This window comes from Talpa occidentalis, unplaced genomic scaffold (genome assembly GCF_014898055.3).
Source record: "Talpa occidentalis isolate TD23 unplaced genomic scaffold, MPIMG_talOcc4v2.1 talOcc4.12, whole genome shotgun sequence".
Classification (NCBI taxonomy): domain Eukaryota; kingdom Metazoa; phylum Chordata; class Mammalia; order Eulipotyphla; family Talpidae; genus Talpa; species Talpa occidentalis.
In genome coordinates, this window is record NW_023601212.1 from 46,428,235 (window position 1) to 46,450,803 (window position 22,569).

Below are 22,569 nucleotides of genomic sequence, written 5' to 3' on the forward strand. Positions count from 1 at the left end.
GGGCCTCGTGCCAGGACTTGAAGCCTCCCAGGAAGGAAGGGCGGGCGGGCGCGCGGCGGGCTGTGAATCCATGTGGCGGGGCCTCTGGACCCTGGCAACCCTGACGGCTCGCGGGCCTCGCAGGTGGGACACCCGGGGGAAAAGGGTGTGACAAACTGAGTCGCTGCTTGGGGCCCAAACCTCCCTGGGATCTGGGGCCCTAGTTCCCTGCGGCGGTGCCGTCTGTCACGTTCTTCCAAGTCCTGTCTGTCCATCCCTCGGCCGCAGAACCCACCTCTGGATCGCCCGCTCTGAGACCTTAATGAGGTCATCTTGAGGCCTCCGGTCGGTGCGTCCCTCCCAGCCAGAGAGCCTCCACTTTGAGCACCTCCCTGTTATCGAGCCCTAGATCTACTTGCCACTCTGTGTAGAGCCTCCCAGGTGCACTGACTCTCCTTCCTGTCCAGTCTCGGGCCGTTCACGCGCCACGGCAGCGGCGCCCCGGCCCCGGGTTCCGGAGCCACCATATTCGCGCTGAGCTCGGGCCAAGGCCGCTGCGGCATCGCTGTGATTCGGACTAGCGGCCCCGCCAGCCGCCACGCCCTCCGGAGCCTCACTGCGCCCCAGGACTTGCCCCGGGCTCGCTACGCCAGCCTGCGCCTGCTCTGCGACCCCCGCTCGGGGGAACCGCTGGACCGCGCTCTGGTGCTCTGGTTCCCAGGTGAGGAACTCCAGATCCTGAACCTCCTGTAGCTCCCATGACCCAGTTTACCCTCTTCATGCTGTGCCCTCCTTCTGACTTGTCGCCTCGCCACATTAGGTCCCCAGAGTTTCACGGGTGAGGACTGCGTGGAGTTCCACGTGCATGGAGGCCCGGCCGTGGTGAGCGGCGTCCTGCAGGCCCTGGGTGAGTGCAGCCTTGGGTTGGAGGTCTGACTCTGCCAGTGGGTGTGGGTATAGACCTGGAGGCTCAGGATTCAGGACCTTCCCGCAGGCAGTGTGCCAGGACTTCGGCCAGCAGAGGCGGGAGAGTTCACCAGGCGGGCGTTTGCTCACGGGAAGCTGAGCCTGACTGAAGTGGAAGGCTTGGCCGATCTGATCCATGCCGAAACGGAGGCACAGCGGCGTCAGGCCCTAAGGCAGCTGGATGGGGAGCTGAGCCACCTCTGTCATGGCTGGGCAGAGACCCTCACTAAGGTGAATCCCCCATTCACCCATCCTCTGCACTAGATCCCTGCCTGTCCAGCTCTGAAGTGAGAGTTTCTTGTCTGTGAGCCTCCAACCTGGCCCCTTAGTGGGGCTGAGCCCGGGTACATGGGGGGCCAGGGAGTGGGTTCCTAGGTGATGACTCTACCTACCCTCTGCTTCAGGCTCTGGCTCACGTGGAGGCCTATATTGACTTTGGTGAGGATGACAACCTGGAGGAAGGAGTTTTGGAGCGAGGTGGGTCTCCCTGGAGATGGGGGTATGAGTACACTTGCCATTTCCACTACCTGAAGGCCCCACTTTCCTTCCCCTCTGCTTTCCTGTACCCACAGCTGACAGCCAAGTACAGGAGCTGGAGTTGGCACTGGGCGCGCATCTTCGAGATGCCAGGCGTGGGCAGAGGCTCCGCTCAGGGGCACATGTTGTGGTCACGGGACCCCCCAATGCTGGCAAGAGCAGCCTGGTGAACCTGCTCAGTGAGTAGGAGGGAGACTGGTGATGGGGCCAGGAACTGAGGAACTGAGCTGTTTCAAAATGGGAAAGGGGCCAGTAGGGCAAAAGCTCAGTTCAGCCACGAGGGGTGGAGCTTTGTGGAGGGTCCTTCACCTCCACCTGGTCCCTCATGCTTACTTCCCTAGGCCGGAAGCCCGTGTCTATTGTTTCTCCAGAACCAGGGACCACCCGCGATGTGCTGGAGACCGCTGTAGACCTGGCTGGGTTCCCAGCGCTACTGAGTGACACAGCAGGGTTGAGGGAGGGCGTGGGTCCAGTGGAGCGAGAGGGCGTGCGGCGAGCCCGAGAGAGGTGGGTTGCCTGGGAGGTAAGTAGAGGGAGGAGACGACTCTATCCTCTCATGTTTCTTCCTGTTGCATTTACTTTTCATTCTTCCTGAATCAGAAAAAGCTACTAAGCTCCCTTAATCTTGGGGACTTGGTAATTTGGGGGAGGGGCAGCCCTTTGAGTTGGACCTCTGTCCCTGGCCAGCTCTCTCCTACTGAACCCCCAGCATTCTGCTCCTCCCCTTAATGCACAGCTCTTTCCCACATGTTTGGCCCTGCCCCTTATTCTTTACCAGCCCCCTCACCCTCCTGCTGTGTCCCAGGTGCTTTATTCCACCCTGTGTCCTTAATTGCTCAACTCTGGGGGTCACTGCTCAGTTGATTCTCCTTATTCCCCCAGGCTGGAACAGGCTGACCTCATTCTGGCCGTGCTGGACGCCTCTGATCTGGCCTCTCCATCCAGCTGCAGCTTCCTGGACACGATTATCACCACCACCCGAGCCCAGAGCTCCAGTGGGAGTAAACAGCGGCTCCTATTGGTGTTGAACAAATCAGACCTGCTCCCCAAGGGGGGCCCAGGCCCCAGTCCTGAGCTGGCCCCCTATCTGCTGCTCTCCTGCCTGACCAGGGAGGGTCTGGATGGCCTCTTGGAAGCACTGCGAAAGGAGCTAGCTGCAGTGTGAGCCCCCTCACTCTTTCTATAGCCTCATTTTATCCAAATTCAAGTGGGCATAAGCCAATGACTTTGGACACAAACCTGTCTGGCAGGCTCAGTTTCTGTATCTGCAGAATGGGAATGGATACCAGTGTTGCTTTTGAAGGTAGAGAGACCATGTGCTTTTTCCCTTCCAGGTGTGGTGACCCGTCTGCAGGCCCACCACTGCTGACACGCACCAGGCACCAGCATCACCTGCAGAGATGCCTGGATGCCCTCGGTCAATACAAGAAGGCCAAAGACCTAGCCCTGGCAGCTGAGGCACTTCGGGTTGCCCGGGGCCACCTGGCTTACCTCACAGGGGGTGGAGGCACGGAAGAGATCCTGGATGTCATCTTCCGGGACTTCTGTGTGGGCAAGTAAGGGAACTGCCAATCTCAGACACAGGCTGGGTGGACACCTGGAAGCTTTGAGGAATCTGGGATCAGCTTAGGCCAAGCGGGATTTTCTATCCCTTGGGGAGGATCTTGTCACCAGAGTAACTGCCTTCATGGGTAGTAAGCTCCCAGTTGCTGGCAATTATCAAATTGTGACTGGCTAGATCTCTCTGGGGATTTCTGGGTATTCAAGCCCTGGAGAGGGGCTGAGTGGAGGTCTCTTTGGGCCCCCAAAGCTGGAGGATCAGGAGTAGAGGGTTGGGACGAAGGAAGGAAGATCTCAGGAGTACTTGTTTTATAGTTTTTAATTTATTATTCAAATACCAAAGGCATGTAAGAAACTCAGTTGATCCAGAAATGTGGAAATCTCCCCTCTCCCCAGCTCAGCTTGTGTCCCTCCAGAACTTTCTCTGTGCGCTTACGTTTGCATTCTTGTAGATGCACCAATCAAATACATTTTACATTTTGTACATAAATTGTGTGTATATTGCGCTGCAAGTTTTCATTCCCTTTTTAGTATTAATCTTAGAACTTTGCCTCTCGTACCTTAAAAGTAACTCATGAAATCCTGGGCCCAACTTCCTCTGCAAGTTCATTCACTCCATTCATTCACCCGGTGACTGTCAAGCACCTGTTACACATAATTTTGTTGGCTCTTTACACTAGCACAATGGGGTAGGTATTTAGTCACTGTTTTATGGAGGAGAAAATGGGCTCAGAGAAGTGGTCACTTGCTCATGGTTCAAGCTTTAGGATTTGTACTTAGGTCAGTTCAGTTCCAATCTGAGCTCAGGGCCAGGGTACTGGAAATATGGTGGAACAAGCAGGTTCACCCTTGGCCTGATGGAAAAAAAAAGAGGCTCATCCTTACAGTGAGATCTCTGACTGTGGTGTGAGCTTACAAAGAAGAGATCTGACCTGGCAGATATCTGAGGGCACATGCCCTACATAGGTCACCTAATGTTGAAAAGGAACCCTGATGGAAGGGGCTGGTAAGAGTGTCCCAGGCAGGGAACGTAATGTGTGCAAAGGCTTTGAATTGGGAGCAGGGACAACAGAGGTGGCCATTGTGGCTGGAACAGAGTGAGCGAAGGGGAGAGAGGAAGGATATGAAGTGAAAGGGAAGTGGAAGGAAATTACAGTGGGGTACAGATGATCCTTGAACAATGCAGGAGTTAGGGACAACAGACCCACCAGATACAACTTTCTTTTTAAAAGATTTATTTATTTATTCCTATAAGAACCGGGGTATAGGCCAGATGTGTGGGAGGGCGAGAGGATTCATCAGAGACAGAGTGGGGAACAGAACAGGCAGATGAACTGAAATACACTGCTGAGGGGCGCAGAGGGCGCGACAGGAGAGGTCCACTGTGCCATGTGGGACCCTTGCCACCTGGCCGGGATCGAACCAGTGCTGCAGAGGCTGCGGACAGCCTCACAGCGGCGCGCTCAACCGCCTGCGCCACCAGGGAGGCCCCCAGATATAACTTTTGACTCCTTAAAACCTTAATGCTGCTAGCTTGCCGTTGACTAGAAGCTTTAGCAGGAACATAAAACAGTTGATGTACATGTATTTTGTGTTATGTATTGCATGCTTACAATGCATTAAGCTAGAAAGAAGAAATTTTATTAAGAAAATAGTTGTTGGGGCCTCCCTGGTGGCTCAAGGGGTTAAGACACTGCAGCCTCTGCAGCATGAGTTTGATCCCCAGCCAGGGAGCTACCCACATGGCACAGCAGACCTCTCCTGTCTTGCCTGCTGCTCCCCTCAGCAGTGTATTTCAGTCAGTCTATCTGTTCTGTGCTCCACTCTGTCTCTGATGAATCCTCTCACCCCACCTCCCCACACCACTGGCCTGTACCCCAGTTCTTGTATGAATAAATAAATAAATCTTAAAAAAAAAAGAAGAAAATAGTTGTGAAGAGGAAAAGGAAGGGTTTTAAAAACACCTGGTGGCACAAGGGGTTATATCTCAGCACTATGAAGATAGCCACAGCCACTGCAGCACAAGTTTGATCCCTGATCCCTGGCTTGGGAGCTAATCCATATGGAACAGCAGACCTCTCCTTTCTTGCCTGCTGCTCCCCTCAGCAGTGTATTTCAGTAGATATGACTGTTCTGTTTCCCACTCTGTCTCCGGTGAATCCTCTCACTCCCACACCTCTGGCCTGTACCCCAGTTCTTGTATGCATAAATAAAATAAATCTTAAAAAAAAACCAAACAGGGTCTCCCTGGTGATGCAGCGGTTTAGCGCTGGGCTGCGAAGCTGCCTGCAGCCTCTGCAGCGCCGGTTCAATCCCCGGCCACAAGGGAGGGGCCCACGTGGCACGCAGACCTCTCATTCTAGCCCGCTGCTCCCCCTCAGCAATGTGCTTCGGTCCTTCTGCCTGCTCTGCTCCCCGCTCTGGCTCTGGCGAATTCTCTCACCCTCCCGCGCTTCTGACTGTACCCAGTGCTTGTATAAATAAATAAATAAATAAATAAATAAATAAATAAATAAATAAATAAATAAATAAATAAATAAATAAATCTTAAAAAAAATAAAATAAACATAAGTGAATCAGGACTGGGGCGAGTGGTTCTGCGACTTTGGGGGCCTGATGTGGCGGTGCAGATCCACCAGGGGGCGCCATGCTCTAATGAAGCAGATTCTGGGTGTTTCCCCATCAATACAGCAAAGCCTCAGGTTCCTGGGATGAAGGCTTCCACCTTGCCAGCAGCAGAAACAACATCTCAAAAAGGATCATGATCTTTTCCAGAATCAGGAAAAAATATCCACCTGCAATTACACGCTCTTGGGTTTTGGGGAACATGTGAGCACAGGCTGGGATGGGTCTCAGACCCACAAAGGTGCCAGGATCTCCCAACTAACCCGGATCCCAGACTCTTCACAGACTTCATTGCATGGTGTCACTGTTTGTTGATCTGTTTGCTTGTTCAGCAGTTGAAGTCACTTGTGAATAGGGGGCTCCCTAAGGCATGGGGTTACTCCATGATCCGAGTCCATGGATATTAACTGTTATACCCATTTGGCAGGAAAATAGATACCCAGAGGGAAGAAAAAAATAATGTGGGTCTGGTGTTGGGATTGTCCAGAGGTCTTCTAGGAGGGGTGAGTGGGGTCTGGGTGCGGAGGGAGATGCTCTTGGGGCAGGATGCATGTGCCCCACCCACCTCCCCTGGGATCTGGCACATAGCTGCATTGAGGTCCTTGGCTACAATCCTTTTTTTCCAAGAAGGGTGAGGCAGTTTGTGGGAAGTAGCCATGGGGGTTATTTATAGAGGTCACAGGAAATCCCCAAAGAGTCAGAACCTCACCCGGAGGCTGGACCACAGGGTCGGGGAGGGGGTCAGCCAATTGCTCTCTGGCTGGTACTCAGCCCCTGCTGGGGCCTCAGGAAAGCCATCAGCCTGGGGGAGTCAGAGCTATATGGTCATAGCAGGAGAGAAAGGAATGGGGCTGGGGACTACATCTGGGACATCTAGGAGGGCTGCCTGGAAGAGGAAGCAAGTGTCTAGAATAACTAGAGCAAGTGCTGTACTGTGTGTGGAGGGAGGGGGCACAAAAGAGCCGAGGGCCCCTCTGGACCAGTATGGGAGTTGTACTGGACGCTGAGGCTGATGAAGTCAGGGTGTTGGACAGCTGAGTCAAGGTCCAGTCATGGAGGCCAGGTTGGTAGGTTGGTATCCTGTGATGTTCCAGTTGGGAGTCAGAGAATTGTGCCGATTGTTTGGACAGTTGAGTGACTATTACTATAGCCATTTCTCAGATGATAAAATGAAGGCTGAGATGGATTGATCCAAGATTCAAATCCAGAATGACTGGGTCCAGGACCCCAAATTAGGCTTTCTCTCCAAGACTTGCAGGCTGCCTAGCCAATAGGTTAGAGGTCAGGGACGTTCCCCACTTCCTTGGGGCCTCTAGACTGGCCCGTCTAGGTGGCCTGGCCTGGCTGACCCCCTGCCCTGGCTTGGCGGGGCCCCAGCCGAGTGTTTCCTGCAGCCGCTGTCTCTCACCCGTGTTTCCGGATCCAGGAAATATCGCTCCTTTGTCCCTCCTGGCTGGCCTGCCCTAAGTGTGGCGTTGCCAACCTCAGCTCGCCTGACTCATCCCCCGTCTGTCCAGGGTCTCAGAGAATGGGGAGGGGGGAGTTGGGGGAAGGAGAGGAGGGGAGGGAGAGGGGGATCCGAGGGGGAAAGGACCAGTTGAGATTCTACATCATAATTTTGGGGTCATTTTTCCATCATGCTTTGCTTCCTGGGGTTATTAATTTTCAGAGATTAAGTCCCAGAAATGGGGTTTCTGAATCAAAGGATCTGTGCAGCTTGACTATTATTAAATGTCACCAAACTCATTTCCAGAAGGGCCATAACCAGATTTGTATTTCTACCAGTCTGGTAGGAAATTTCTCCTTTATGTCTTCACCAACAGTGGCTATTAGGATTTTTAAACATTCCCCAGCCCTCCAGTCTGCTGGGTACAAGTGGTCTTCCCATGTCCCACTAATGTCTTCCCCAGCTACCCTCTAATTTAGTGTCCTAGTAGTTGATGCATGCCAAACTGGACACCAGTGTTCTTTCTGAAATCCCATTTTGCCAAAAATAAAACCAAACAAAACAAATGTCCTAGGACTCTTGTGAGACTGTTCCTGGAATCATTTTGTCGAGAAGTTCCTGCCATTAACAGCAGCTTGCGGCATCCTGGCAATTGTCAATACAATTGCAAACCAAGAAAAACAAAAGCCACAAATTATTAAAATGCTTTTTAAGAAACTCTTTTTAAATATCTGTTTTTTTTTTTCATGTATGCAGAGTCCTACACCTGCAAAAGGGGGACATTGGCACCCCACCCTCCCCACTCCCAGATTGAATGCTCTTCTGAACTGGGGACTTTAGGGAAGGAGTTCTTGTTTCTAGTATTTTCTTCCCCAAGGCCCTGAGACACCTTTTCAAAGCAAAAATCATGACTCTGGGGCCTCCCTGGTGGTGCAAGGGGTTAAGCACAGTACTATAAAGCTATATGCAGCCTCTGCCTCTGCCCGCCAGGGAGCTCTGCCGGCCAGGGAGCTACCCACATGGCACAGCAGACCTTTCCTGACTTGCCCGCTGCTCCCCTCAGCAGTGTATTTCAGTCAATCCACCTGTTATGCTCCCCACTCTGTCTCTGGCGAATCCTCTCACCCCCCGCACCTCTGGCCTGTACCTCAGTTCTTGTATGCATAAATAAATAAATCTTTTAAAAAATCATGACTCTGGAATATTTGAAGGATTTTCTAATGTTTATTTGGTGTCACTAACATTTATAAGGCTGGGTGTGGGGAGAGAGGGTCATGAGGGAGTGGGTGAGCTACCCTCACCCCAGGGCCACGTGAGGAGCCTAGAAACCCTCAGAAAGGAAAAGATAAATGTCTCCCCTTTCTGCTTCCAGGTCTGGCACTCTAGTGGTGACAGGTGAGAAACCCTGGGGGATAAGGAATTGGAGGAGGGGTCGTGGGGTCATGGGGCTGTGTGGATGGGCGGGAAGCTGTGTGTGTGTATGGGTGGGAAGCTGGATGCTGTGCCTGGAGGGATGTGAAATGGAGCCAGGGCTGGGCAGACAGAGGGTACATGCATTGCTGTCGCTGTGTCTCTTGGCCGTGTGTGCTGTTATCACCACGGCACCAAGGCATCCCTGCATCCATCTGTGATATTGTCGTGGCATCTATGGGTGTGTGGTGTGGTGTGGGCCTGTGAGAGTACTATGGGGTGTGGCTGGGTGGGGACAGCGTGGGGCACAGGCCAGGGGCACCCAATTTGCTGTGTGTGCAGAAGTTGCGGACTTCGGTCCTGACTGCATCCTGTGCCGCGGGTGTCTTGCCGTGCCGTTTCTGCTGACCAGCCAGTCTGGGGCACCCCTTGGTCCTTGGGGCCCAGAGCCTCCTCAGCCACTAGGGTGGGAAGGAGATGGGAATGCAACAGTGGGTCAGACAGAAGGCTGGAAGGACAAACCTTGGATGGGGTCAGCCTTACCTCCCCCAGGCCTGGTCTTGCTTCCAAGGACCCTAGGGCTCCTTTGGGGCTATCCTCCCCATGAGACTCCTGCTTGTTGAACTCTCAGGACCGGTGGGATGCAAATGTTTGCCTTTCCATTATATAAATGAAGACACTGAGATTCAGAGCAGCACCTCGTACCCCAGACTTGGTCTGCAGCCTGTCTGACCCTGTTATTTGCTTCCTAAGGCCTTGGGGATCCTGGGAATTTGCCCCAAAGTCCCTGGGCCACCCTTGGACCCTGAGGCACAATCTCACAGCCCTCTTCTGTTTACACAGAACCAACCAGGGCTGGACCCTAACTCATTCCAGGCAGGGTTTTCAATGAGCCTGCCCTTGCTCCTATATTCTGTATGGCTCCCCAGTACTCACAGGACAAAACTAGATCCTCTGGACCTGGCTTTCAAGACTCCACCAACTCTGCCCCCACCAGACCTCCCCACCAGGGACTTGAACCCTGCCAAGGCCCCCCAAATTTCCAAGATTAACACTGCTTCCCCTTCTGCCCCCTGCCTTTGCAGAAGCCATCCTGCTGTCTGGGATGCCCTTCCCCCTCCCAGGCCTGGCAGAAGTTCTCATGAGGGGTCAGGGGTTGGCGCAAAGGCTGCTTCCTGGTGGGGGAGGTGGGGGCCTCAGCCAAGTCCTGCTTCCTCTGGCCCCCCTCCCTTCCTTCCCTGGCTCTTCCCTGGGGCCCCACTTGCCGCATGTTCCTTGGCTGATTCCTGTTCCCCCTCCCCCTTCCAGGCTCCTGGCCAGTCCTGATATCCATTCTTCACACACTCCTGCCCGCTGGCCTGCCATGTTTCAGAGACTGAGGCCCCTGACCCCCTACCATCACTCACTTTGACCAGTGAGTCCCCTGGCCTTTGCCTCCCAGCGTCACCCTAGGATCTCACCTCCTCGCACTTGCCCCCTCCTTCACGCCCCTCTACCCCAGCCTCTCACGCAAACTCACCAGGTCCTGCCACAGGGTCTTTGCATGCACTGTATGGGCAGCCTGGTGTACCTTCCCCCTATGGCTCTGTGAAGTCTCTACTCAAATGTCACTCTCTCTCAAGATCAGGGGACCCTGTCTTGGCCCCCCATGAAAAATTCCAACCTCCTCACAACATCTCATCCCTTTTCTGTCTCGCTCATACTCAAGGGGTCCTAAATGACTCATCTCTATCATCTGGCACCCCATAGTGAGCCCACGAGGTCAGGGATTTCTGTCCTTCACTCCTTCCCATATTCTTTGGCTGAACGAACAAAGGAATCATAATAGCGATGGCAAGTGAACCTGAGCACATTTGCTGTGTGCCAGCTCACAACTGGTGCTGAACTCCCACCCTTGACCTTCCACATTGAGACTTCTGCCATCTCTACCCACGCAGCCCCAGAGCCAACATTTACCCAAAATTTGTCTTTATATCAACTGTTTTTTTTAAACTGAAATAAATTGATTGCCAAAGAAGATCCATCAATAGGGGCCTCCCTGGTGGCCTGGGGTTAAGTCTCAGCACCACCACCACAAGGGCCCACCAGAAAGGCCTGAGTTCCATCCCTGGCCAGGGAGCTGACCCGCAAGGTGCAGCAGACCTCTCCTGTCTCACCCGCTGCTCCCCTCAGCAGTGTATTTCAGTCAGTCTGCCTGTTCTGTTCCCCACTCTGTCTCTGGTGAATCCTCTTACATCCGCCCTCCCCTCTTCCACCTCTGGTCTACAGCCCTGTTCTTGTACACAAAAATAAATATATAAAATCTTTTTTAAAAATCCATCAATAGAAAGTCTATCAATAGAAAACAATTTAAAATGTTCAATTTAAAGGCAAGATCTTCCGATCAAGTTGGGGTGACTCCAGGTCTGTCCTGGTTTTGAGAACATGGGAGATGCATGTGTCTGGAGGGTGTCATTAGGGTGGGTGCATTAGCATCTGGGAAATGTTCTCAAGCCCCCAAGGAAAGGAAAGGAGTGGAATAGGAGTTGACCCTCTCTGCTCTGGAAGGGGAGGGTTTAATGCAGGGCACTGGATTTGGCCCTGCATTGGGCACATAGCAAATTTAGATGTTATGACTCTATGAGCCTGGAGTGTCCGGTGATGACTGAAAATCCAGAGCTGCAGCATCCTACCCACCTGGGACTTTGAAGGTGCCTCTCTTTTCCCCCCTCCTTTTCCTAATAAACCTGTCCTTTTAAAATGTAAAGAGAGAGAGAGAGAGAGACTCCAGAGCTGATGGCGCCTGCTCACCCGTTCCCTCTCCCAGGGGCAGGCAGATCAAGGCTGGAGCCCAGCAGCCCTTCCTGCGACCCTGCAGTGAGAAGCAGAAGGGCCCTGGCTTAAGTAAGCATTGTTTTCTCAGCAGGGGGACGTCACTTGGGGTAAACAATGTCAAGAGCTTCCCCGGTCTCAGTTGGGACCAGGACAAGCCTGGGCTGAGAGGCTGGCTCCAGCCCGGACCGCTGACGCATGACCCGCAGGACCCGGGGCTGGTCACTTCCTTGGGGCCTCAGTTCCCTCCTCTGAGAAATGGGGTTAGTAATAATAGAAGCTCCTTCCTTGCCACCAGGGCTCTGGGCCAAGCTATGGAGAGGAAAACTGTTTGCTCGGAGCAGGGATCTCGTCCCCTCTCCTGTACCCCCAGCTCAGCCAGCCCTCTCTGCAGACTCCCCGTGGGATTTCTCCCAGAGCTGGGTGTCCAGAGCGTTCTGTGAGCACTGCGTCGTGTGAGGGGCTGAGTGCCCTGTCAGAGGGAGTTTGTAGGAAGAGGCATGGTGGGGATGGAGTCGGATGTGGAGGACTCTGGGTGGATAGTTGGCGACAGCTCTGGAGGTCAGTTTGGCCCCCAGACCTGCGTTTAGCACCCCGCCCCAGGCTGGAAGAGACCCAGGGTTGACAATACCAGGCGGCCAGGCCAACGAAGGTACAGGCTTTGGGGTCAGAGAGATCTGACTCAAAGTCCTGAGTGCCTCTCGGAGCCTCGGATTTTATCCTGCCTATGGGAACGCCAAAGACCACTTCCTCCGTCAGGCCTGATGGGACCGTAGCCCAGACCCCAGAAGGACCACATGATGTTCTCGGGGTGACGGCCTGAGCCACCCTCCCTGCGACACGCGGGGTGTCGTCCAATAGAGGAGCAGATCCTGGGAGGCTGTGAGGAGGCTACAGCCAAGTGTGTGCTAAAGACCCTTGATGTGCCCTGGTGAAGGCCTTGGCCCTTGCTCTAGCCATTTGTGGACAACGTTTTACAGTTGGCAAAGGCTTTTCCAAGTGAGCAGGGAGGACAGGGGACTCTCGGAAGCTGCTGTCGCTCCCTCTTGCCCTCCACCCCAGCCTAGCTTCTGGGCCTTTGTCCTGGTTACTCTTGCTGCCTGCCCATGGTTACCCCTGCTCTCTGCCGGGCATGCTCCTGCTCATTTTCCAGCTCAGTGTCTCCTCCTCACAGGGGCATCCCCTTGCCTGTCTGGAGGTCAGTCATCTGGTTTCATGTCCCAGCTCTGCCTCTCCCTGTTCTGTTAGCTGGGGCACAAGGCACACCCTCTCTGTGCCTAATTTTCCTCATCCAGAAAGTGGGGATCACAACAGGTCACTCACTCACTCACTGATGAGGGTTGTGAGGATTGAATGAGTTAACTGTGCAGAGTGCTCAGAACTGTGCTGGGCTCATGGTGGGCATCTAATTATTACAGACTTTCATCACCTTTCTTATGGCTTCTTCACTGTCTTTCCCGCCCCTGAATGGGGCGAGAGATGTGTCTGTGTCACTGCTGTATCCTCTGGGGGCTGGCATAGAGCCTGGTAGAAAGCAGGTGCTTGGGCTTCCCTGGTGGTGCAAGGGGTTAAGCACAGCACTGTGAAGCAATCTGCACCTCTGCAGCACGAGTTTAACCCCCTGGCCAGCCAGGGAGCGACCTGCTGCACCTCCCCCTGCAGTGACCTTTAGGGCTAATGGCTTTCGCCACAGTCCCTAGGTCCGGCTGGGCAAGGAACCAGGCGCAGGGGGAGAACAGCAAAACTCCCTGAAGCAGGGGGAGAACAGCAAAACCCCCTGAAGACATAGATAAGACGGAAGCCTGTTGAAAGATAACGACCCCAAGGAGCCATACAGGAATGCTGACCGCAAGGAACCTTATCTCACCTTCTCAAGACCCACAAACTTTATTCTACTACAACTGTCTCTCTAAAATCTTTTCTCTTTCTAAAATCTTTTCTCTTTCTCTGTCTAAAAAGGTCATTGGTTGCTGATTAAAAAAGAACATACGAAATCTAATAACTAGGCTAATTCAAATGAAACGTTACTAAACTCTGTGTATTAATAGAACTGTTAGCTTAATAATTTCTCTGTTGTATGCTTAGCCTTGTTAGTATTAATCTTAATGATAAAAATATTACATTGTGAAAAGTAAAACTCACCAGTGCTAATTAATAGTAATTTAGTGATAGTGAGTAGTTAAAACAAAAAAGTAATCACATGAAATAAAAAGAAAAATTAATAGCCTAACTACTTAGGAATGCGCCTGGGTCCAGATGTAAATCACTGCCCTGTCAATGATAAGCTAAACCTATAAGAAAGCTGATTTCTTCACTGATGTTCGCCTTTCCTATGCCTTTAGAAAAACATATATATACTGGTCACCAACTCAAAGAAAATTACACTCAGATTTACACTCTCTCTTGAAGTGTGTCTGTTTGTCATTTCTTTCGCCAACTCCCTGACCACCCTGCACGCTTCTCTCAACCCTGAGACGGCCTCATCGTCTACTGCTGTGCTGGTCCGCGGCAGCTACCCACATGGCGCAGCAGACCTCTCCTGTCTCGCCCGCTGCTCCCCTCAGCAGTGTATTTCAGTCAGTCTGCCTGTTCTGTTCCTCACTGTCTCTGGTGAATACTTTCACCCCCCATACCTCTGGCCTGTACCCCAGCTCTTGAATGCATAAATAAATAAAAAATAACCTTTAAAAAAAAAAAAAAGAAAGCAGGCACTCATAAGGAAGCAACAAGTACGGGATGAGCTTCCCTCTGCTCTGGTCCTGTTCCCAGCCTCATCCAAAGCCCTGAGACTGAACTGTCTCATCCTGCCAGCGCCTTACCTGGGTGGGGATATGGCATTGCCTGCAGGGAGCCTTTGGGATTCCAAGATCATCTTCTTGAATTCCTCTAGTTCAGCACGGTCTGAAAGAGAAAGGAAGAGGTAGAGTGTGACCTACTGCAACAGGAGCCCCCACTCCTGGGCTAGAGCTGCATCTGGCAGCCTGGCATACAAGGTAGAAAGGAGTCACCATCCCTATTCTACCCTCCATCACTCACCAATGGGTGGGGGGTTGGGGGCTGGGACCACAGGCCTTGGCAGGGATATCAGCTGGGACTGTGGGAAGAAGGATAGAGAGAGGTTAGTAGCTACCAGAGTTTCTGGATAAGTCCAGGGAAGCTCCAGCTCTTCCACATCCTTAGATACCTGGGTCTGAGGTCCTTCCAGGGTGTAAAAACAGACAGATACCATGGAGAGGGACATGTGATAAAGGATGTACAATCCCTACACCCAATCTCCCTCAAATGACTGGTGACTCTAGGGACTGACTTCCCTTGGCAGCCCCCAGAGAGCCCATCCTGCAGGAATGGCTGGTCCCACAGTCTTAGCACCACCCTGACCTCAATCCATGACTGCAGCTGAGTCCATGCACCTGCCCAGTTCCCTCTAGACTAAAGCAAACCTGCTCTGTAAACCTAATGTATCTCAAGCCTCAATGCTATCCCGTGAATAAACCGAGCCAGTCCTTCCAAACTCGAAATCCAAAACCAGTTCATAACCTGGTCACTTAAAATCTGATCCCAATATGAAAATGGAAACTTTCTTAGACTCAAGTCCAGTCCTAATGACAAATCTGATCTGATTGTAACTTTAGACCTAACTCTGCCCCTAAGCCATCCCCTAGATCTGGCCATTATGAACAATCCAACCCCCAACCCTATTCCCCCATCATCAGCCCTGGGGTCTGCCATGGCCACCCAAAAACACCTTCCTAACGCCACACTCAATTTCAATGCAGCCTTAGACCACAACCTCTGCCTGAAACAGAATGTCCCAGTCCACTGAGGATCAGCATCCACATATCTTCTACTCTGCATCCAACCCTGACTCTCTTTACCCCAACCCAATGTATCCCAACCCTAAGCCAGGGTCACCTAATCTTTTTACCTCAAATAGATCTAGCACCAGCCCTATTCAACCCCCAACAGCCACCCTAAACCCAACCCAATCTCAACAGCTAATCCATGGTCAATGCCAAGTCCAATATTAATGCACATGAAATCCTAAACCTACTCTTGGCACCAAACTTCTAATCATCTCTAAAGCCACCTGCCACTTACACCTAACTGTGCCTCAATTCCAGCTTTAGTGCCTCAACTCAACTCAATTCCAAAGGCACTGAAATCCCAGATTCATGTCTCACCAGCCCTAGATCCAACAGCCACCCTGCAAGTGACCCCTCACCCAACTTTTTACCTTTCCTTGCAACCCAAACTCAACCCCAATACTAAGGCTAGTAAAATCTTAGCTAGAATCCAGTCCTTAACCCAAACCAACTGCAGACATAGACGTCACTAGGACCTCACCTTGACCTCATCCTAAACAGGAGTTCTACATCCACAACAAACCTTCCTCTAGACCTGCTTCAACGCTCATCACAATCCCAGTGCCCCTCTCAACCCTAACCTATTTCCCCACAACCTTCAACTCAATCCTACATTCCAACCTTGAAACAAACCCCCCAGTGAATCCCTAATCCTAACCTAAATCAATTTTTATATTCACCGGCCACCCTAATCTCAACCCCGATCCTTACCCCTTTCTCAAGGTCATTCCCAATTCCCAATTCCACCCTAATCCTCATGACAATTAAATCCCATATTCATACATAAACACGATCCTAAATCCAACTCTGGACTCTACAGCCACTACTAGTGATGCCAGCCTTGATTCTAAATTCACTTTCAATGCCGAAGCTCAACCCAATTCCAAAGCAGTCAAAATTCTAGACCTGCCCTTCACTCAACCCTGAACCACAGAGTCACCCTACCTTAAACTGAACCCTAAAAGCTTTCCCAGTGTTGATCCCCATTCCAGGCTCTGCCCCAATCCTCACATCACTGAGACTCTTAAGGGAGTCCCAACTAACTTCATCTAGACCAGTAAGATGATCTCAAACCCAGGTTCAAACCCAAATTCAACAGCCCCACAAATTTGACTTCCAGACCCAACCCCAAGGCTACCTGAATCTGGGCCCACACACCCACCTTGGCCCTTAAGCAGGTGTCCAGGGCCAAGTCCTTGGACGCCAGCTGTGTCTTGAGCTGCTCGGCTTCCTTCTTCTTCTCCTCCAGTTCCTTGGCCAGGTTGTCTCGCTCCTTCCTCAGTGTCGCCTTTTCCTCCAGCGCGAGCTGGGTCTGCCTAGCACATTCTGCATGGAGCTTGGTCTCCCGGGCCTGGGCCTCCTTCTCCATCTTCTGCTTGGCCTCCTCGCTGGCCTGCAGACGCTGCTCAGTCTCCAGCTTCTGGCGCTGGAGGTCTGAGTTCTCACGTGTCACATGTTCGATGTCAGCCCGCAGGCTCCGTGCCAGCTCCTCCACCTTGGCACTCATGAGGGTGGGCAGGAGCTCGCAGATCCTCCGGGTGGAACTCAGTTCTGAGGAGTAAAGGCTGTAGCTCATGGCATCGAGGTTGCGTGAGATGATGGAGTCCTGCCAGACTTTAAGCAGCGCCTCCTCAAACTTGCCCTTGTCAAACCGGAGGCACAAGCTGAACACCTTCTGCCGCTCTCCCTCTGCCAGCCGTAGTTCTTGCTGCACCTGTTCCCGGTTCTTGGCACACTGAGTAGTCTGCTCCTCTGCCAGTCGCTTGCCCAGTGCGAGGGTCTCCTTATCCTTGGCACATGTCACCTTCTCCTTTGCCATGTCCACCTCTACATCCTTGATCTTCTGGTTCAGTGACAGGACCACGGCTAGGGATACAACCACAAAGTTTGGGGGCTGCCAAGACACGGGACAGGGAAATCTGCCAGCCCACTCTCTGTTGTGAAGCCCACTCACCAACATGCGTCTTGTTATTTTCCTTGCATTGCTTGAGGCATTGCTCCTCGCTTGAGATGATGGCAGCTATGAACGGCAGTTTGCTGTTGTGTATCATCTGCCCAGGTGGGACACCGGAGAGAGCTCAGTGGGCGGCCCCTCACCCGAGTCCCCAGGGCGGCCCGGGGCTTCAGGGCTGGGGCCCCAGATCTCGCACCCAGGTAACCTGTGTTGGCCTGGTTCAAGAGGGCGTGGCTCCTTAGGGGGGGATGTTGGTCTGACCTTCAAAAGTTGCAACTGAATACTGTTTGGCATAAAAAAGGAACTGCGCACTGACACATGCTGGAACTTGGGGAAACCTTGAAACGTTAGCTCACAGTCACAGTCAACTGATTTTTGACAAGGATGCTGTCATGGGCTGAATGATATACCCCCAGCCCACCCCCCCAAATCTGTATGTCCTTACCCCCAGCACCAGAGAATGTACTTGGAGACATATTTGGAGACAGGGTCTTTACAGAAATGATTAAGTTAAGATGAGATCATTAGGGTAGATCCTGATCCAATAGGATTGGTGTACTTATTGGAGGACACTTATTTTTAGTTTTTCATTATTAAGGGGAAATTTGAACATGGATTCAAGGAAGAAGACAGTGGTCTAGAAGCCAAGGAGAGAAGCTGGAACACCTTCTTCCTTCACAGGAACCAGCCCTCCTGACACCTTGATCTTGTGCATGTGCAAAAATAAATTTTTATTGTTTGAACATCCATCCAGTGTGTGGTACTTTGTTAAGGTAACCCTAGAAAACTAATACAGGTGCCATGGTCGTGCCATGGGGAAAGAAAAGTATTCAATAAATACCGGTGGTGCAAGGGGTTAAGACACAACCAATGATGCTGTCTGCAGCCACTGCAGCTTGAGTTTGATCCCCGGCCAGGGAGCTACCCACATGGTGCAGCAGACCTCTCCTGTCTTGCCCGCTGCTCCCCTCAGCAGTGTATTTCAGTCAATCTGCCTGTTCTGTTCCCCACTCTGTCTCTGGTGAATCCTCTCACTCCCCACCCCCACATCTCTGCCCTGTACCTCAGCTCTTGTATGCATAAATAAATAAATCTTTGAAAAAAAAAGGAAAAGAAAACTATTCAATAAAGGTTCTGGAATAACTGAAATGCCACAGGCCAAGGAATGATGCTGGGCTCCTACCTTGCATTATATATAAAAATTACTAAAAATGAACCAAAATCCTAAAGAACAAAAGCTATGAAACTTCTTAGAGGAAAACGTAGGTGTTCACTCTGCATGATCTTGGATTTGGCAAAAGGAAAAATAGATGTGTGAAAAGTGTGTGAAAAGATCTTCACCATTGTTAGTCATTGTGGACTGAAAATACACTGCTCCCCTCAGCAGTGTATTTCAGTCTCTCTCTGCCTGTTCTGTTCCTCGCTCTGTCTCTGGTGAATCCTCTCAACCCCCACACCTCTGGCCTGTACCCCAGTTCTTGTATGCATAAATAAATCTTAAAAATAATAAAACCAATAAAGGGCAGGAACAAGTGCTAGTGAGAAAGTGTAGAAATGGGAATTCTCTGACAGCACAGGTGGGCATGCAGAAAGGAAACAGTTGTAGAAAACAGCTGGCCATTCCTCACAATGCTAAACATTGCATACCCAAGAGGAAGGGACACATGTGTCCATACAAAAAATTGCTCACAAATGCTCATGGCAGCACTACTCACACTCACCAAAAGGTGGAAACAACTAAACCATTCACCAAGAAATGATGGATTAACTCCATCCATTCTCTCATTACTCAGCCATAGAAAGGTGTGAAGCCCTGGCACATGCTACAACGTGGATGAGCCTAAAAACGAGATGCTGAGGGCCAGATCAGAGGCAAAAGGTCACATGGTATCTGATCCATTGATAGAAAAGTCCAGATCAGACAGATCTACAGACAGAAGGCAGATGAGCAGGAGTCAGGGACCACGGGAGGGGTGCGTGACCGCTCATGGGGATGTGGTTTCCTTTTGGGGTCATGGTATGTTCTGGAACTAGATGGAGGGCTGGTTGCGCAACATTGTGAATACAGTAAAATTATGTAAATAAAGCTATTTTATAAGAAAGTGTGTAGCAAAGCCTGTACCTTCTAAACTTTGGAACAGAACCCCCTACCAAGATATAACAACCAAAGAAGAGCACGAAGGATTTGTCTTTCTGCTATCCTCATCCTACTTCTTTGGAGTTGACCCTCCAATAATGTCCTGGGGGAAGGGAATGACAGAAATAGCTCTGAAAGTTCTAGTGACTTCCATTTTCTCAAGCCTTAGTCACAGAAAGGGAAGATCTGCAGGTGTAAGCAAGGAGAATTGATTTGAAACATGAAGTGAGAAGGAGGTTTTCTTCCAGCTGGGGAAGGTGATGAAATGGGAACCCCAGGATGCTCGGTCACACCTCGGGCCCAGGTCCCTGTGCCTTGACACAGGCCGGGTGGGGCAGAGTCAAAAAAAAAAAAAATCACTGCATTAAACTCTCCTTTCACTTCCAGGTCCAGGGCCAGAAGTGCAGTTTTGTATTTGCAGAGAATTTAAGAAAAGAAATGTTTCTTAGCCTTGATGGGAGAAAGACTTAAGATTCAAACCCACTACCATCAGACATGGAGCTTGCCAGATTGGGGTGGGGGCTGCTTTCCAGCATCGGTGCCCCTTCCCAGGATGGAGGGAGTACAGCCTGGAACCCAAGGAACCCCAGAACCCCTAGAGAAAACCCTGAAAAGAAAAAGTATAATTTTTCAAAATTTGAAGTTATAATGTTCCAGATTCTTAGATTTCAGATATTCTGTGATGGAGGAGTCCAGGGTGCTGGGAAGACTGTGAGCATCTAAAACTTTGTGATCCTGGAATTCCTAAGGGCTCCTGGATCCAACGGGCACACACATTCTAGAAGAGCAGAATGGGCTGATTCCTGGGAATGAGAAATCTGAGAGGGCCTGCCGGGCCTGAGGGGCATCTGTAGAGGAACACAACACTGTTCTGGAGTTTGAGGGGAGGATATAGTCCACTGAGGGGCTGAGAGGGTAAGTTCTGTTTTGGAGTTGTCTAAGGGGTACATAGTCCATCCTGGGGTCTTGGGGGGGTCATCCCATTTTAGGAATCTGAGGGTGATCTGTCCATCCTTGAAGGCTTGATGGGGGAATTTACCCCATTCTTGGAGTTTGAGGGAATGTACTACATTCTGGGGGGCCCCAGAGTGATCCATCCTTCATTGGGATTTGAGAAGGAACTCACCCCACTTTGGGAGTCTGAGGAGGACCTATCCTTCATTGAGGAATTGAGGGGAAGCGACTCATCCATTTTGGAGGTCCAAGGGAACCCACCTTCCCTCAGGGGTTTGAGAGGGAGAGAATCACCTTTCCTTAGGCAAGTCTGAGAGGAGTATACATCCTTCCTGCTGGCTGGGGAGCGCTGGGTGTTCCAGGGCCCCAGCAGAGCCGCTTCCTTCCAAAGCCCCCACCTCAATGAGCCAGGAGAAACTGAGGCACTCCCCACCCCCCAATCTCTCAGCCAGGTGCAGCCTCTACTTGGTGTCTTGGGGCTGCAGAACTTCCCCAGAGGGGGTGTGTGTGTGTGTGTTCTTGTATGAGAGAGAGAGAGAATATGAATATCATGGGTGATTATTGAGTCCAATGAGCTTGGCATGAGTGAGAAGTTAGAGGGGGCAACAGACTCCAGGAAACCCCTAGGGTCCCCTATTCCAGCCCGGCAGGAAAGCGAACTTGTCTCAGGCCTCCATTGTTCCCTAAGCTTTTCTCTGTATCCTGGGGTCCAGTGACATGGTTTTTGTAAAGTAGTAGCTACCCAGCATGAAGCAAATATGAGCTGTTCATTACCCATTTTACTGAGTAAGAAGCAAATGCTTTGAGTTTTTCTTTAGCCAACTTATTTGTAGCTACTGTGCATTGCACATGCAAAGTGCTTTGGCACATTAAATCAGGGGCCCAGTTATGGACAGGATGCCCAGTTATACCTGAATTCCAGAGAGAGAATGAACAAAAAAAGATTTAGTATAAGTATATACCAAATTTTGCATGGGATATACTCACACTAACAAAATCTGTATTGTTTATCTACACAGGCGCCTCAGATGAAAGTAGAGCCTGTGCCTGTCCCCATCTCATGGGCAAAGTTTAGAGGGATGATGTGACTTGCCCTAGGGGTCAGGGTGCCCAAGTCCCACCCATAGATTTACCTGCAACCTTACCCGCTCATTGTTACACTGGCGGAAGCTGGCGTTGATTGCGTCCAGGTCTCGGCGGGTGCTCAGCAGCTGCTGCTGGATGGACTCCTTAGATTTGGCGGTGAGGTTGAGCACCTTGGAAAGGTTGGCCCGGGTGGCTGTGAGCCCCACCACCTGGGTGTACAGGGTCTGCGCGCGTTGCTCGGTGGCCTGCAGGTTGGACTCGGTGTTCTCGTGCGGGTTGCCGTAGACCATGAAGAGAACGAGGCCCACGATGATGAGGAACTGGATGAGTGAGACGAAAAGGAAAAAGTAGCGCAGGTAGTACCAGCAGCCCCGGGAGCTGCTCCCTGCCCGCGTGTAGGGCCCTCCGTGTTCCACGGCCAGGCCCATCGCTGCGTGGGGCTGCCCGCCCTGTGCACCGCTCTGCTCAGTGGCTTGGCCTGTTCTGCGCGGCAGCGGCTGCCCCTTCTGGACCCTGCCGAGGTGGGGAGTGTTTATATTACTCCTCTTAATACTTCCTCTGCCTGGCTCCTTCCTGGCCAGGAGGAAGCAGGGGGCTGCGGGTTATCACAACAATCCCGTGAAGGGTGGGGGCCCAGGCAGCGAGGCTGATTAACACTGGGAGGGGCACTTGCTGCATTGCTGCCTATTCTCTCCTTTCATCAGCCTGATCTTTGGGGGGAGGGGGCGGGGGGGGGCAGGGAGGAAACTGAGTCACAGGGGTAAAAAGGGACTGCCTCCGGTGTTCATGTCCACAGGGCTGACCTTAGCTCCTTGAGGGCCTGGCGATTCCACCTCCAGGCAGAGCCGCTTAATTGCGCTAAATCATGCTGAGCGCGCAGCCCAGGCACAGGCATGTAGTAGGTGCTTCGTAATTGGCACACACCGAGCGGGCAGATCCCTGGGCAGTGGAGATCAGGTTCTGCCCAATAGCCCATTCCTGTGGGCACTTAAGTGCTCGGGCAGCAGTGCGTGCAGCGAACCTGGGTGCCGGGCTGTGGAAAGAAGCCGGGCCTGAGTGAGCCCAGGGGAGGGGCTTCTTTTGTTTGTGCCTTGGTTTCCCCCTCTGTGGGAGGATGCCTGGGTCACAGGGTGGTGAGAAAGGATTTGCTGTAGTTATTACTATTGGTTTCGGCTGGCAGCATTACCTGGGCTTTCCATGAGGTGGAAAGCAGATGCGCAGGTTGGGTGGCACACAGGCG

At 51.8% G+C, this 22,569-nt stretch overlaps 2 protein-coding genes across 3 annotated transcripts; one reads left to right on the plus strand and one right to left on the minus strand.

Moving 5' to 3' along the window:
• Positions 1-66: 66 nt before the first annotated feature.
• GTPBP3 (GTP binding protein 3, mitochondrial) lies at positions 67-5,503 on the plus strand. The gene is made up of 9 exons (XM_037506129.2): positions 67-123; positions 447-700; positions 800-886; positions 974-1,176; positions 1,350-1,422; positions 1,518-1,661; positions 1,824-1,989; positions 2,365-2,643; positions 2,817-5,503. The coding sequence occupies exons 1-9, from the start codon at positions 71-73 to the stop codon at positions 3,040-3,042; spliced, it is 1,485 nt and encodes a 494-aa protein (XP_037362026.1). The 5' UTR covers positions 67-70; the 3' UTR covers positions 3,043-5,503.
• Positions 5,504-8,327: 2,824 nt separating this feature from the next.
• Positions 8,328-21,822, minus strand: PLVAP (plasmalemma vesicle associated protein). Of its 2 annotated transcripts, none has more exons than XM_037506131.1 (6): positions 21,389-21,822; positions 17,153-17,249; positions 16,361-17,064; positions 14,372-14,429; positions 14,155-14,236; positions 8,328-8,985 (listed from the first exon to the last, which is right to left on the minus strand). In XM_037506131.1, exons 1-6 carry the CDS (start codon positions 21,755-21,757, stop codon positions 8,979-8,981), a joined length of 1,317 nt encoding a protein of 438 aa, XP_037362028.1. In that variant the 5' UTR covers positions 21,758-21,822; the 3' UTR covers positions 8,328-8,978. The 2 variants fall into 2 exon arrangements, with proteins under 2 accessions (XP_037362028.1, XP_037362027.1); XM_037506130.1 differs by having other exon boundaries at positions 21,377-21,822.
• Positions 21,823-22,569: the final 747 nt, after the last annotated feature.

What these genes read in the sequence shown, in the direction of transcription:
- GTPBP3 (XM_037506129.2), top strand. Translation starts at nt 71, where the DNA reads ATGTGGCGGGGCCTCTGGACCCTGGCAACCCTGACGGCTCGCGGGCCT. An exon ending in GGGCAGAGACCCTCACTAAG is followed by an intron (nt 1,177 to 1,349) that starts GTGAATCCCCCA and finishes CCTCTGCTTCAG; the next exon opens with GCTCTGGCTCACGTGGAGGC. An exon ending in CAGCCTGGTGAACCTGCTCA is followed by an intron (nt 1,662 to 1,823) that starts GTGAGTAGGAGG and finishes TTACTTCCCTAG; the next exon opens with GCCGGAAGCCCGTGTCTATT.
- PLVAP (XM_037506130.1), bottom strand. Translation starts at nt 21,757, where the DNA reads ATGGGCCTGGCCGTGGAACACGGAGGGCCCTACACGCGGGCAGGGAGC. An exon ending in ATGAGCGGGTAAGGTTGCAG is followed by an intron (nt 17,250 to 21,376) that starts GTAAATCTATGG and finishes CCACCTGGGCAG; the next exon opens with ATGATACACAACAGCAAACT. An exon ending in ACACCTGCTTAAGGGCCAAG is followed by an intron (nt 14,430 to 16,360) that starts GTGGGTGTGTGG and finishes TTCTTCCCACAG; the next exon opens with TCCCAGCTGATATCCCTGCC.